Source organism: Uloborus diversus, chromosome 6 (genome assembly GCF_026930045.1).
Source record: "Uloborus diversus isolate 005 chromosome 6, Udiv.v.3.1, whole genome shotgun sequence".
NCBI classification, from domain to species: domain Eukaryota; kingdom Metazoa; phylum Arthropoda; class Arachnida; order Araneae; family Uloboridae; genus Uloborus; species Uloborus diversus.
This window is the reverse complement of record NC_072736.1, coordinates 100,542,003-100,557,185: the sequence shown is the minus strand read 5'-3', so window position 1 is coordinate 100,557,185 and position 15,183 is coordinate 100,542,003. Positions and strand designations below refer to the sequence as shown.

Below are 15,183 nucleotides of genomic sequence, written 5' to 3'. Positions count from 1 at the left end.
TAAATAGAGGTGTCCCTTAATGGAGGTTCTACTATTTAGTTTTATTTAAATGCCAATTAAAAATTTGACTTTGATGCAGTTTGAAAAACCAATCATAAGTACTATAAAACAAATCCATCAGTATATTCATCATAATGATTCATATCAAATGTGCTCTAAACAAATAGTGCATAATTTTATACTTACTAACGACGAATATACAGATGGTCAGTAGAGACAAAAATACGACGACACTCATGATGATAACCACTAGCACTTTTGGTGACACACTCATCCCAGGGTGACCTGAAAAAAGAAAATTTTACTGTTTCATGCATTTTATACAATAAAGAGTGTTCCAAAAAAAAAAAAAAAATAACGATTCATCTCGGAAAAACAATAATGGATTAATTTCCTTCTTAGGTGACTGAAGAAGTACTGTACTTAGAGATAATAATCACCATCGCTTCCTTGAAACTGTATGTTAAAACCTAATGAAGAGATGCGTCAGTGAAAAAACGGATAACAGCCACCAAGAAGGGTCAATATCAGGCAACTCGAGACCGAATCTAGACGAATTTTGAGATGCTGATGAATCCAGGATGTTTTTCATCCTTTACACTATTTCTTCACAAGTAGTAGCATGGTGTTGGCCCTTATTGCTGGCTGTTTTCCATATTTTCTGTGGTACAGTTGAAGCACCTCTTCCGGAGCGCCCTCGAACTCAAGTTTTTGGGAAGGCCAACATTCTCAATTTATCAAATGAAATTTCAGTTGATAAAATACGTTATCATACTCGTATAGTGAAGATAAATATTGGGCATCACACACACACACACACTAATTTAAAAAAAAAAACTTAAAAAGATGGCAAAATCTTAATGTCGCAATATTTTCCCAAAATTTGCGAAAAAGGTCTTTTTTTGAGAGGTCGCAGTGACCTTACGTGACCTCCCATCGCGACATCTCTGACTTCTTCATATGTTTCTCTACACAGTTTCTAGGCGGTTTCTATTGCGGTTCTTTCTTCTAAAGACAGCATTTCCTTAATCACTTGTGGAAAAAATCAATATGTCAGTGTTTTTTTGGAAATGTATTGCTACTTTTGGAACACCCTGTTCCTCAGCACACGAAAAACAATTAATTAGACACAAATCTACATAAATACCGGTGTTGTTGTTGACAAAACACAAAGGAAGATGGGTGCCATTGACTTGAAAGATAATACTTTTATTTGCATTTAAGGCAACACAAGAAAAACTTACAACACAAGGAGAAAGAAGAGACACACTAGCCATCGGTAGAAATCGAGCCCACAGGACTCGGTCTTACAAAGCGACTGAGTTTTCTGAAAATTCTCACTAGAGACTATTACCATCAACATTCTACTCACCGCTACAGGAATATCCATCAATATCAAGTGTGGAAGGTGGAGGACAGATGCAATAATGTTTTCCCCCTTCGAGATCAAGATGGACGCAAAGATGCTCGCAGCCGCATCCCGGCTGAGCAGGTATGATCACCACAGAACCATCTCCCGGGTTCGATCCGGGCTGAACGATGGCCCGGATAGCAATTGGAGTCAGGAAGGACGTGCCACCTTGACCGTTGTGGAGCGTGTCATTCCAATCGTCCCATGCATCCCCTCCTGCCAAAGAACAAAAAAATATCGCGCTTTACCACACCTTCAGAGTTTTTATTGGAAGTAAGGATGTGTCGTTCGCAAACGAATGGGTCTAAAATAATGACTCTTTGAAAAAAAAAAAAGTAGCATCTAGGCCTAGATCAATAAATTTTGCCCCCCCCCCTTGCAGTAAAATCTGTTGAGCCTCTCCCTCCCCAGAGGCCAGCAATGTATATTTGCAACGTTAATACGTCTCAGTGCTAGGTTTTTTTTTTTCAATTTCTTTGGCCGTTGGGCCCCGTAAGGGCGTGCCCTCCCCCGCACTGTGGGGTCTGCGCGTACGCAGATCCGGCCTTGGTAGTAACTCCAAAAACATGAATAGCCCGTCGATTTGGAACACTGTACTGATGTACTAATAGTATTATTGCTGCACCTCGTTCATTATTTTAACATTGAACGGTTTAGATCACTACACTGAAACTACATTTCTTTCAGCTCGTTCGATCATTTCTCGTCATTTTTACCTTTATTAGTATTTCAGTCATATTACACACGAGAATTAAGCATATTGCTGAACGTCTCTCTTTTCAAATTTATGACACAGCGTTCGACTCACTTGTTCTCCATAAACATCTCTTTATTCTTGGGTTTTGTATTATAACCTATTTAATATTTATTTAATTGTTCTCACTGTTAATCAATTTCTCGATTCACAATTTTTTCTGCCTTCTGAAATTGTTTTTATTAAAACTAAAATTGTACATTTAAAGCCAAGGCGTACTATGTCCATTTCAGTTTACGAGCCTGGCGCTCTGGGTTGCAAGGCGGGTGTTCCGGTAAGGTGGTCAACCAGAGGCGCAATCCCCACGGTTTAGTTCCAAAGCACGCTTGGTACTCATTTTATCTACATACTAAATATCCATTGGCCATTATTAAACCAATTCTCGAAAGGACTACTTTGATTTAAGAATGACGTTTACATTTCACACAACTTGATTATCAATAGTTAGTCCAATTCTCCTATCCTCCCATATCTTTTTACATTAATTACGTCTTTTTTTGTATAGAAGTATTTTTCTTGAAAACTAATTTGACAGTTCTTTCCCCGACGATTCATTTGCTTTGAAACGAAATACGAGGATCGATTCAAAAGTAAGGTTCCCATCAATTTTACAAATATACAGCACTGTCTATTCTCATTGAAATTCACATCGTTGGAAAGAAAAAACGTTTCTCTATTTTTATACACAATCGTCATTTTTTTCTGTGAATTATTGTTGACGGTACCTTAATTTCCGTATCGACTGTCACAGAATTCCACCGCCAGAGTGGAGCATGACAGTCTACAAACCACTCCGTTCTTGATTGGAGTCTGGAGCTCGAGTCTAGTGATTACCACTTGTTTCCTAAGTTTAAGGAACACTTTGATAGCCAACGTTTCCGGAGCAACCACGAAGTCAAAACAGGGGTGAAACGTTTCCTCAATGGGTTGGCAGTGGACATCTGGGACACTCGATACAGAAGTTTGGGCACCGCCGACAATTAAGCACAGAAAAAGATGGCGATTATGTAAAATAGAGAAGCGTTTTTTCTTTTCAACGATGTAAATTTCAGTCAGAATAGACTATGCTGTATACTTTTAAAATTAATGGGTATATTACTTTTGGACCAACCCTCGTATTATAAAAAAAATTATTTTAGGCACCATCTTTGAAGAAAATCAGGTTTTGTACCAATCTTAATCAGTTACTCATTCAAAAATAATAAATCGAGTCAGAGGCGTATATATGTTTTTATTTTGGAACCGGCCCATATAACCAAGATTAGCTCCCCCCGTTTTGCGATTGAAATTTTTTAGAGGGGGGGGGGACAACAGTGCCTTGATCTTATTTTTTTTTCGAGGTGGGACAAAGACTTTCACTGTCACCCTATGGAGCAATCAAAAAAATAGTTTTAAGAGGTCAATAGTTTTAAGCAATAATCTGCATCTGTTAAACATTTTTTATTTAAAGATTTCTTTCTGAAAGAACTGAGATTTTGTCCCCAACATTATTTGCGTTTCTTCTTGTTAAAACAACTTCGCTTTCACAAGAAACGTTCTTTTCTTGAGTAAGGGGCACGGATCCCCTGATCCCTTCCGAACACCATTGCCTGGTGCCTTCTAACGCAGGGTTCAAAAAGTTTGACGATTCGCGGCACCTTTGAAGGATTAGAATTTTGTCACGGCTTCCTAGTCTAATTATATATATATATTATTGTTACTATGGACACTTCGCGGCACTCCTCACCTCTTCTTGTGCGGTACCCAGTTTGGAAATCTCTGATCTAACGTATTGTAATTATTATTATCCCTATCATATTTATTTATTAATTATTATTATTATTATTATTTTGTAGCTAAAAGGTTGGAAATTATTTCTGAGCAACTATAACCAAAAATAACTACCTTTATTTAATCTTTTTCCAGATTTTGGACAGAGCCCTGGCCCCCTCAGCCCCTTTCTTATATACGCTCTTGAATCGAGTAGTAAGAAATATTCTTCTGGTAAAACTATCCATAACACGACATCATTCATGCTATAAATAGCGTTATTTGAACAAAATATCTCTCCCCCTAGCTGATGCGTCCACCTTTGCTAGGGTTTCAAATACAACATGTTCTTCTAAAGAGAGAATGAACTAAAAGCCTTAAATCAATCTGTATCTATCTATCTATCTATGTTTACTTGTGTGTGTGTGTTTTCCTTATACGTCTAGAAATCCAGTTAATGTCTTTTTTTTTTGATCAATTTGGCAATTTTGGACAGATACAATTTGACGCTCAGGAATTCATATAGAGCAGTTTTCGTTCAACGCAATTTTTCCAGCTCAACCGGAAGGGCTTTATATTTCAATTTTCTATAAAAAAATTGAATAAATTTTTTGGTTCAAACAAAAACCAAAAAGCTTTGAAAGAAATTCTTTAAAGAAAATCCCGATAGTACCTTTTTCTCTCTCACTTCATTTCATTTGTCAACAGTGAAAAGGAAAACTTTAGAGTTTAACTCCTTCAAAGTCGCAATCACTTCGTAAAAAAAAAGTTTGAGAAAAGAAGCTATAAATCAATTTATCGCTTCTGAAAATCACCGAAGAAAACTACTATCATTAATCCCTTACGGCCGTAAAATCGTTTTTCAAGCTTGGAGCAAAATTTTCACGGAGTCGGAAAACGTTTTGCGAAGTTATTTTCGGTCCATATTCTTTGGCGTGGGTGTTCGAACTAAGGAAGACGATCGATGACTTTCAACGCCCACTGAGATTGGAAACTGCGTTCGAAACAGGATTGCACACATTAGTTCCTTCTCATATTCAGATTCTAAAAATGCTGCGAAGAAATTTGTTCCTAAGTTAATCTCTTTTATAAGTTTTAGTAGGTAGCGCCATCTGAAGGAATAATGTTTTAAACCTGTCCAGGAATCTATTCTCGGCCTTTTTAGAATAACAAAAATGTCATTTTTTTTTCCAGTCAAGGAAAGCTATTAGTAACACCGTTTTGGCCTAGGTGAGTGGGCTAATGGCAGAGGCGTTTCTAACTTAAATTTTTGGAAGGGCAGAAATTCACAATTTTCCAAATAGAACTCCCAATTCTCTCACATGATCATGATTTCGCCGAGTCGTCAGTCAAAATTTGCCGAATTTTATAACTACTTTATACACTACTTTATTGACAGTAGTCAGTCTAATTCTCCTATCATCTCAGATATCTTTCTTAAACAATTACTTCTTTTCCGTATAGATCTATATTTTTCTTGGAAAATAATTCGACTTTTTTTCCCCCGATGATTCATTTGCTTTGAAACTAAATATTTAAGAAAAATAATTCTATTTTAAGCGTATTGTATTTTATCTATTTTTTCCGAATTGTCAGACAAATTTACCGAATTATGATAATTTTGCAGAATCGTCAGGAAGATTTGCCAGATAAGGAAATTTTTGGGACGTCTCAGTGACCTCTCATCGGGGGCGGTCGCCCTGTGCGCAATCATCAGTTTGGAATAGTGATGGGCATAATCGAGAACTTTTGATAGTCGAGATTTCGGTAATCGAGTGATTGACAATCGAGATCTTTCGAATCAAGAACTCGAGCGATTGACTTCTCGAGATCTTTCAAATCGAGCTCTCGAGATGTTTTAATCGAGATCGCGAGTGATTGACTTCTTGATTATTTTGAATCGAGGTCTCGTGATGTTGCAAATCAAGATCTCGAGGTGCTGTAAATCGAGAACTCAAGATGTGATAATCGAAAACTCATGGCGTGATAATCGAAAAGTTAACTGCTCGAGAACTCGAAAAGTGATAATCGAGTTCTCGAATGATCTTGAATAATCGAGTGATTCGAATATGAGAGCTCAATTATGCCCATCACTAGTTTGGAATAACACAAAAGTACGATGTTTAACCTCCATCTCTCCCGCTTTAAAAATACATACTTTGAAATGAAACACATCGTAATAAAATATTAGAGTGGCAAAATGGTTTTAAACTTAGGAATACAAAACTGTCTTTCGCATAAAATAGGACAGAATATTCGGTGAGTGGCATTTGAACAAAACAAGGAGCAATCATTTTGAGAGAGAAAAGAATCAAGTTTGCTAACAGTCAGTGTCAATGAGACAAGTACTTGCTCCCGTGGAAACAATTTGGAAATCACAATCGCATTACCGTTGCATCAAGGGGCGCCCCGATGGAGGTTACGGGAGGTCACTATGACCTCCCAAAAAATTTTATGCGGCAAATTTTGTCCGGCGATTCGTCGAAATTTGGAGTTTCATTTGGCAAAATTATCATCCTTCTGCAAATTGAGAGTTTCCGCCCTCCCAAAAAATTTAAACTCGGGGCGTCCCTGGTTGCATCGATAATCTTCATAAAAAATTGAATTGTTGGAATGCACTCTTTAGTTAACTATACTAGTGGTCGATAGTCTATGATCCGCGGGTCACCTTGTGAACCACTATAAAAACTTTAGTAACCCAAAAAAAATCTTAATTACGATATTTGGTAGGTTTTTTTGCCAAATGAATCTCTTGTCCATGGTTTTTCGACTGACGGGATACCTATTGCCCTAAGTGTACAGCGCATAAAGTCTACAAATGAGATCGTTTCCAAAATTTTAAAAGTATTTTTTTCTGAAAGAGCATGCTTAAAAACATAGGATCTGACCATTTTTTAAATAATTTATTTAAGTTTAATATTTTTAAAAAATTACTTAAATCGGTGCGCTTTTATTGTTTACACTTCTGTCGTGTGACATCACAAATGATAAAATGCCATTCAATGTTGCCATTTTCACAGAACAAAATATTTAATTCGCATCTTTACTCACGTGTATTGGCAACGATATGGTTGATAGCAAGCATAGAGCGCAATTTTAATTCGCTGCTTGATTATCATAATGTGGAAACGAAGTAGAAAGATGCGCCAAATTGCATCATTTGTGACGTCTAAAGACCACGCCTTGTTTGAGAAATCGGACATTCTAAAAAATTAATTAAAAAAAAAAACTGTTGGGAAAAATGAAAGTACTTTCTGGGTCCATGTATTTTTTTTTTTGCTCATTCTATAAATTTCAATGACTAAAAGTAGTACTTTTGACTGAAGGAATCCACCCCATTGCCTTATAGTAAAGAAGGCGTCAAATGCGAGATCAAATAGACTTCTCTTAATGTGATACATACTACAATGGTATCCATCAACTCTGACATACGAAAAGTGATTTTTATCAGCCGCAAGAACTGGAGCATGAGAAACTTGTGAAATATAAAGACATTAATTCTAGTGCTGTTAACTCATTGGTTACTACCTGCGTTGCCCTGGCATTGCACGGCCTACCTCGAAAATAAAAGTTGCGTCAAGTGACCCATGTTCAACAATCTGGATTAAATAAAAGAAGAAAAAAAAAATCGCGTAAAATTTCCTGTCAACGTGTAGAAAAGAGCGATTTTATGACTTACTAGTGGTACCCGCACGGCTTTCCCCGTAATAGAAAAATTAAAAGGTCTGTTGGTTCGCCTGTATATTTACAAATAATGTATGGGGAATTTTCTCGCCAATTGGCTTGTGCGAATGTTACGGTTTCAAGTTATGATAATTTCGTAATTCATTTAAATCAGCCGAACGGTCCAGCGCACTATGCGCGTCACAGAGATCCAGACATCCAGACATCCTCCGGACATCCAGACAGAGAGACTTTCAGCTTTATTATTAGTAAAGATAATTTAAATCACGAACTCTGATTTTTTTTAATTCCAAAATTTCAGTCATTGTTATTAATAATCGCAAATATTTCGTTTCACGAACTTCCTAGTAAAAACTCCATATGAGGCAGCGAGAAGCAAAGGGATGTAAGTGGACTATTTATAGTTTCGAATAAGTCGCGTTTAAAGTTCAAATCCTAGGTAGTAGGATTGGGCGATATCAGAATTTTAATACCGCGATATATCGCTCTCCAAATATCGATATTTTCGATACATCGATAGATTCTTGGGGGAGGGGTGTGCAAAGGTTATAGTTCAGAGCATATTAGTATATCGAAAAACAACAAAAAACATTTCCAAATATAACAAATACAATTATTTCTCAAATTCAAAACTTTCCTGGAGAGGGGGGAGGGGGAGGGCGTTCAAATGGTATAGCTCAATGCATGACGAAAAAGTTTTAAATATTCAATTCAATATTCAGTTTAAATCTTTCAAATTGAGCAGTCTCAATAATTTGAATGTACTTTGAACTTCATTTCGTATTGACATCTTAAATAGTTTATTTTTAGACATTTAATAGTTCTTGTTTTAAGACTTTTTATTTCTTAGTTGAGTAACATTAAGTAAAGTGCTAATAATAAATCTTTAAAGAATGCAGCTATAAATTTTAGAAACTATCACACCATACATCCATTAAGCACACAGAACTATGAAATATACCTTTAATTTATATGTCACTACTGCATTACCCGACGTTACACGGTCTACCTCGAAAATAAAAGTTTCGTCTAGTGACACATGTTTAACAATCAGGTTTAAAAAAGAAGGGAAAAAAATAGCAAAAACCTTTCCCGTCAATGTGTAGAAAGCAAAATTTTATGACTCAAAATTTAAATTCAGACATCATTGGATTTTTTGGTAATCATTCTGGATTTTCTGGCGAAACCCCCCGAGGTGGTCCCCTACACCCCATTTTGGTGAAAAAAAACTTATGTGAATTCCTGAGCATCAAAGGACCGCTGCGCCCTGTTCGGAAAAAAATACGACGAAAACTGGGTTTGCATAAGGAAAACAACTTGTGGGGTGCATTCGCACCCTCCCCCCCTTTCCTCATAGGTAAGCGAAAACCCCTATGACAATTCCTGACCATCAAAGAACCACTGTGCCAAATTTGGCAAAGATCCGACGAAAACTGTGGATCTGTATAAAGAAATCCCCTGTGGGAGGGAGGGTGGCCCCCATTGCGAACGAAAACTACCCTAAGCGAATTCTTGAGCATCAAAGGACCTGTCTGCAAAATTTTTGCAAAAACCCGACGTAGACTGGATTTGCATAAGGAAAACCTCCGTGGGGTGTTTTCGCACCCTACCCTTTCCCTCATAGGTAGGCGAAAAACTCCCTATGAAAATTCCTAAGCATCAAAGAACCACTGTGCCAAATTTGGCAAAAATCTGACGAAACTGTGGATTCGTAAAAGGAAACCCCGGTTTTAGGGGGAGGGGGGTTCCGATTGCGAACGAAAACTGCCCAATGTGAATTTTTGAGCATCAAAGGACTTCTCTGCCTTATTTGGCAAAAATCTGACGTAAACTGTGAATTTGCATTGATAAAATCATTGTTTGGTTAATTAAAATATATAAAACATTTAAAACTCTTGTTTTTTTTTATCGATGCACACATATTTTAATATTGATTTTAAAAATGCAATTAATTTTTCTTCAGCCAAACGAGCGTCTATTTTGTACTCTATCTGAGTATCTGAATGAAACAAGTTAATTCTCTTACGGCAACCCTGTTGGCTTTAAACACGGTGCGGGTCTGCTTTCCAGATCCACCAAACGCTCGTAGCACCAAAATTGGAGATATACAATTTTTTTGTTTTGCAAAGCCCGAAAATACTCGAAAATTTTGCTCGTAATCAGATCAACGAAAAAGGCATGAATATCTGTACAACTTCTAGGAAATCTGAAGGAATTGGCAGTCATGATCCACTCATTAAGCACAAAAAGTTAAGACTGAATCTGTATTTTTAAGTCGTTATTTCAATTAGTTCTTAATTAAGTCCGGTTCTTCAATACATCAGACGGATTGAAATCTGAATATCGTTATCGCGGTAATAAATATATATCGATATACAGTGAAACCTGTGTAGGTTGACCACTTCCGGTGCAGTACTTTGGTGGTCAACTTACAAAGGGGGTAATGATTCTTTTTGTCATTTCTTGCACCATGTATTCACTTTTTGGCTAATTGACACTTACTCTTTCCGTTCAACTAACTTTCATTGTTTAACATTACTTTGAAACTATAATTTAAAATGTTACTCAAATATTTTTAGAGGTTATTTTCTCAGAATGCTGTATAATGTGTCATGTAAATTTTAAATTTCAGTAAATTGATCAAAAAAAAAAAAAAAATCATTGTTTATAAAAAGTTATTTCATATTAATAGTTCCTAAAAATTCATAGCTAATCAAAAATAACAAATTTTTCGCTTATTTTTTTTTTCTCATATACATTTAATACATTTATAACCATGATAATCTACTTTTCAACAAAATAACTCCTTATTGAAGTTTGGCGCACTTATTAGACACTAGTTTTGGAAATTCCATATGTGTCAGCTAATTTTCTCTGGATTTCTCCCTTTTCAATTAATTCTAATATTTCATACTTTTTATCAATCTCAAGTTCAACTAACTTTCTTTTTGAAGCCATTTTATGTAAAACTATAACACGAAGAGCAACAAGCTGGACTCTCCTAGTTCCAAAAGGCAGTTGAAAATTAAAATGTCCTATTTCTTAATCTCTTGCACCAGAAATATTGCAATGCAAGTAACTTTTAACTCTAGCACAATTCCAGTGTTGCCACAAAATATTGCAACTGGGAAAAAATACTTTGTACTTTTCTACTGAGACATGTTTTCACTGAACTGAGAGTACAAAAGGTAATCTCAAATAGAGCAACAAAAGAAAAACAAGTTTGGAGAATACAAGGACACTTAGTAGTTTACCAATGTGGTTAAACTTACAAAGGAGGTTTAGTTATGCTGCCGTTTTATTTAGTTGGTAAAATGCTACTCTGGCATCAAAATATTCATGGAAAGCTATAAAAAAAAAATTAAAAAAAAAATAATTTGCTAAATTAAGTTTTAAAAAATAAACCAAGTGGTCAACTTACAAAGGTTTTTTTTACAACACTCCTAACCAAATTTGGGGTACATTAGTGCTCAAGATAGACAGGTGGTCAAGATAGAAAGGTGGTCAAGTTACAGAGGTTTTCCTTCATTATACAAGATAGGACTAATTCCGTTCCTGACAAAAGCGGTCAACATAGACAGGTGGTCAACTTACAAAGGTGGTCAACTTTACAGGTTTTACTGTATTACGCTATATTGGTATATCACCCAGCCCTACTAGGTAGGCATTCATTAAAAAGAAATCGAAATCTCCTGCTAGGGCTACTAGTACTATCTCTTACCACAAAGCAGAGGAGAGGTTCATCTACACTGTTAAAAAATCGGGTAACTTTTATGGTAAATACTACTGTAAAATGGAGTGTTTACAATGCAAAAAAAAAATCTACAGTAAATTGTACCAAAAAAAATGATTGCAGCGCCAATTGAAACACCTTGTGAATTACAATGTGAATCACATATCACCGTACTTCCCCTCACTCGATGTGTCCAAACCGGTAGGATGGTCAGCAAAGCCGCCTGACATTATGAAGGTCCCGAGTTCGAACCTGCTGCTCGCATTTTGCGTTTTTAAATTCTCGCTTATTCTACTTTAAAATTTTACAGTAAAATAGGATTTTACGGTAAAAGTTACTGGCAACATGGATGCCAGTTAATTGGTTATCTCCTAATTTTTAATTTTGTTACTTAGATCCCTTTTCTTCTCACTGCCTCATATCCTCATATGTGTTTTTATATTAATTCTAGATTTTTATCTGAATTACTTTCTTCCAGTCTCCTATTATGCACCGCTATGTTGCATACACACACACACACACACACACACACACACACACACATATATATATATATATATATATATATATATATATATATATATATATATGCAATATCGTATTAAGGATAACTTTATTGGTAATATTTTTATATGAGCAGGATCTGGCATGTCCTCTTTCTTAAAGTAGTTCTTCATTTTTTTATTATAAGTAAGACATTGTTTATGTATCATAGTCTACAAAACCACCTATTTTTTTCTTATTCATTGTGTTTTTTAAGTATTTAGTCGAAAAAGAAATTGGAGAAAAAAAAGTACAAAAAACATATATGAAAACAAAATCAAATTACAAAATAATCATTCCTTAATACAAAAGCCTTTGTTTAAAAGTTTGGACAACAAAGAGTAAAATTAACTATTTGAAAATACTTTAAATACGAAAACTAATTAAGAAATTGTTAATGTGTAATTTATATGCAAAAAGTTCAAAGGGAAACCATATTACTTTAAAAATTCTCAGTTTCTGAACAAAAGTAAAAACTCATTGCTAAATTATCCAAATACAACTTAAGAATTTAAAGAGGAAAAATAATTAAAAGAGAGAAATGTTTCAAATCTTCTTTACTCTTTCTGTCATAAACTAACAAAACCCTGTTTTTTTAATGCAAAGTTATCAATGCTTTGTCAGCATATTCAACGAGGATTTAAAAGTCATTAAAATCCTTTAGGGTATCTTGACAGAAATAATTATCTCTAACTACTTACAAAACGTCTGATTTATTTCCGTCGATAGTGTTTGCATAAGCTGAACCCAGTTGAACGATTTTATGAAAGCAATATGTTTGAAAGAATTTCCCTAACTATTAAGGGAGAGGGAGGGAGGGAGGGAATGTCTGCCTTTAAATTTATCTGCAAATAGAGCTGAAATAGATTAGGTATTTTGAAATAGATTTTTTTTTCATAAACCATTCACTGACGGAGAAGAAATTAGTATTTTTTCTAATATTCAACGAAGTTAAGAATTAATCGATTGCAGGTACTCATAGCACTGTTTATCTTGCTCATAATGAAATATAAATCTATCCAGTTATAAATGTGAAAAAAAAGTGGGTTATAACTTTATTTTTTGATATAAATATGAACGAAAGGGATTTTCCCCTTCCCCTGACTTTGTGTTTATTATGTGCAGCATTAATTGTGGTTTATTAAATTTATGAACTGGGGTAGGTGCACTAATTGTGTCCCGTTTAAAGAAAAACAAGTTTTGAGGATCATAGTTTTACATGTCGATTAGGGTGGTTCGGAAAAATTGATTTTTTTTTTCGGAATCGCGTTACTTCTCAAAAGTTGAAGTTTGGTATCCTCAATTTGAGAAAAATAATAATAAAATAAAATCTAAGTAGACATCTTCAGTCCACGCATGAGGCTGAAAGTTTGAAAAAATATGCTAGAAATTGAATTTTTCAAAAAAAAAAAAAAGTTTTTTTTTAAAAATATTTTTGTAACGCAACAGCCTAAATTGTTAGTATATAGCGTAGTTTGAACCTAAAAAAATATTTTATAGCTTTTACATTAGATCTTTCGTTTGCGCATATACTTCTCTAATTGGGCTAAAATCTCCTACCCAATCTAAGGCGTATGCGCAAAAGATCTTATGTAAATTTATAAAATATTTTTAGGTTAAAACTACGCTATATACTGACAATTTATGGCTGCTGCATTATGAAAAAACACAAAAAACTAATTTTAATATTTTCTGAAAATTTCAATTTTTAACATTTTTTCAATCTTTTAGCCTCATGCGCGAACTAATAATGTTAGTTAATAATGTTAAAATTTTTGTATTATTTTTCCCCGATTGAGGATACCAAACTACAACTTTTGAGGGGTAACGCGATTCCGAATTAAAAAAATCGATTTTTTTGGAACCATCCTAATGCCGATGCATTGTAGCAATAAAACGAGCGTCAGATTGCTAATCCTTGTCAACAAATATAACCTCACATGTAATTTAATGAACAAAGTTGAAATAAATTAATCGGAAACGATGCAATTTTCTCCAACTGTGGTCGCCTCTTAGATAGTTGTGGCCTTCTTATGTACCAATGGTGTTCCAAAACAAAGTTTTTGCCTTAAAATAAAAAATTTGGGATTAAATATTAAGCGTTCAATAATACGGAAAATATAATAAAGAACAATACTGTTTTGAATGATTATGAATCCGGAAAAATAATGGAATAAAAAACAGTAAATAATAATGCCCACAATTAAAAAAGATGCAAGTGACCAAACAATGACTAATTTCATTATTATTTTTTCTTTACATTTTAAAAATTCAGGCACTTCACATGCACCACGTGAATTTTTAACTGTAGGTGGTGGAGTGATTTGTATGACGTCATCTCTAGAGGATTCAGCATGCGTACGGCATTTGAGTATAAGGCGATAATAATAATTTGAATTCATCTTTTGATGAAATATTCTTTTCTGTTTCAAAAACATTTTTTCTTTCTTTTCGGAATTCAAGCTATAACAAACTCATGCAGAAAAAATTGTGAAATTTTTCCTGACATTTATTTGTTAAAAGTAAACTTCAAAGCTTGAAGCTGTAAAATATATATTTTAGAAATTATCGTTGTTGGTATGCAGTAAAATTTTACAACTGAAATGTACGTATTAAAATTTTTAATACTTTAAAATTGAGTTTATTTTACTTAGAATGCTTTCTTTTCTCTTTAATTTAGGGGCTTCGAGCTTCGACAAGACGAAAAAAGCTTCGGACTGGTATTTTTTGTGAACTTTCTAATAGTAACAAATTTAAAACAACAAGGCTATTCCTTTGCTAAGAAAGAATGTTTTTGGCGCCTTTTTTTTTTGTTTTTGTTTGTTTAAAATAGAGCTAAAAAAAAAAAAAACAAATCCAAATTCTGTAAAAAAAATAGTAATAAGTAAAAAAAAACCTAGAAGTGCATCAGGGTTTGATCCAAAGTGTCCGTAACTGAGCTTAAGTACTTCAGGACCTTTTAAGCGGTTTGGAGGTGAATGCACAATTACATACACAATCCCCCTCCCTTCTTTTTCACATACATAATCTGATCCAAAACTATGCTATAACAAAGTTTCCAAAGACTGAAAGAAGATAAAATTTAGTTTAAGGTAGATACTGCTGCGTTTTACCACAACTAGAAAATTGTGTATTATTCAGTTTCCAGAAAATTTATTTTGTACCATTTCTTTTTTCTGTATCATTTTTAAAAATAATTTCATGGTTCTATATGCATGAATTTACAATTAGTTTTCATATTGTGGTACAGAAAAAAAATTAAAGTACGTCCTTTCAGTGAAAAATATCATGATATTGCCTTTGTACGTA

At 34.4% G+C, this 15,183-nt stretch overlaps 1 protein-coding gene across 1 annotated transcript in view; it reads right to left on the bottom strand.

Moving 5' to 3' along the window:
* Positions 1 to 15,183, bottom strand: part of LOC129224014 (leukocyte tyrosine kinase receptor-like) — a 208,518-nt gene that overhangs the window by 60,614 nt on the left and 132,721 nt on the right. The window contains exons 17-18 of the mRNA XM_054858410.1: positions 1,373 to 1,627; positions 187 to 285 (exon numbers count right to left, since the gene is read on the bottom strand). Of these exons, the coding sequence (XP_054714385.1) occupies positions 187 to 285; positions 1,373 to 1,627 (354 nt within the window). The remainder of the gene's footprint in view (positions 1 to 186; positions 286 to 1,372; positions 1,628 to 15,183) is intronic.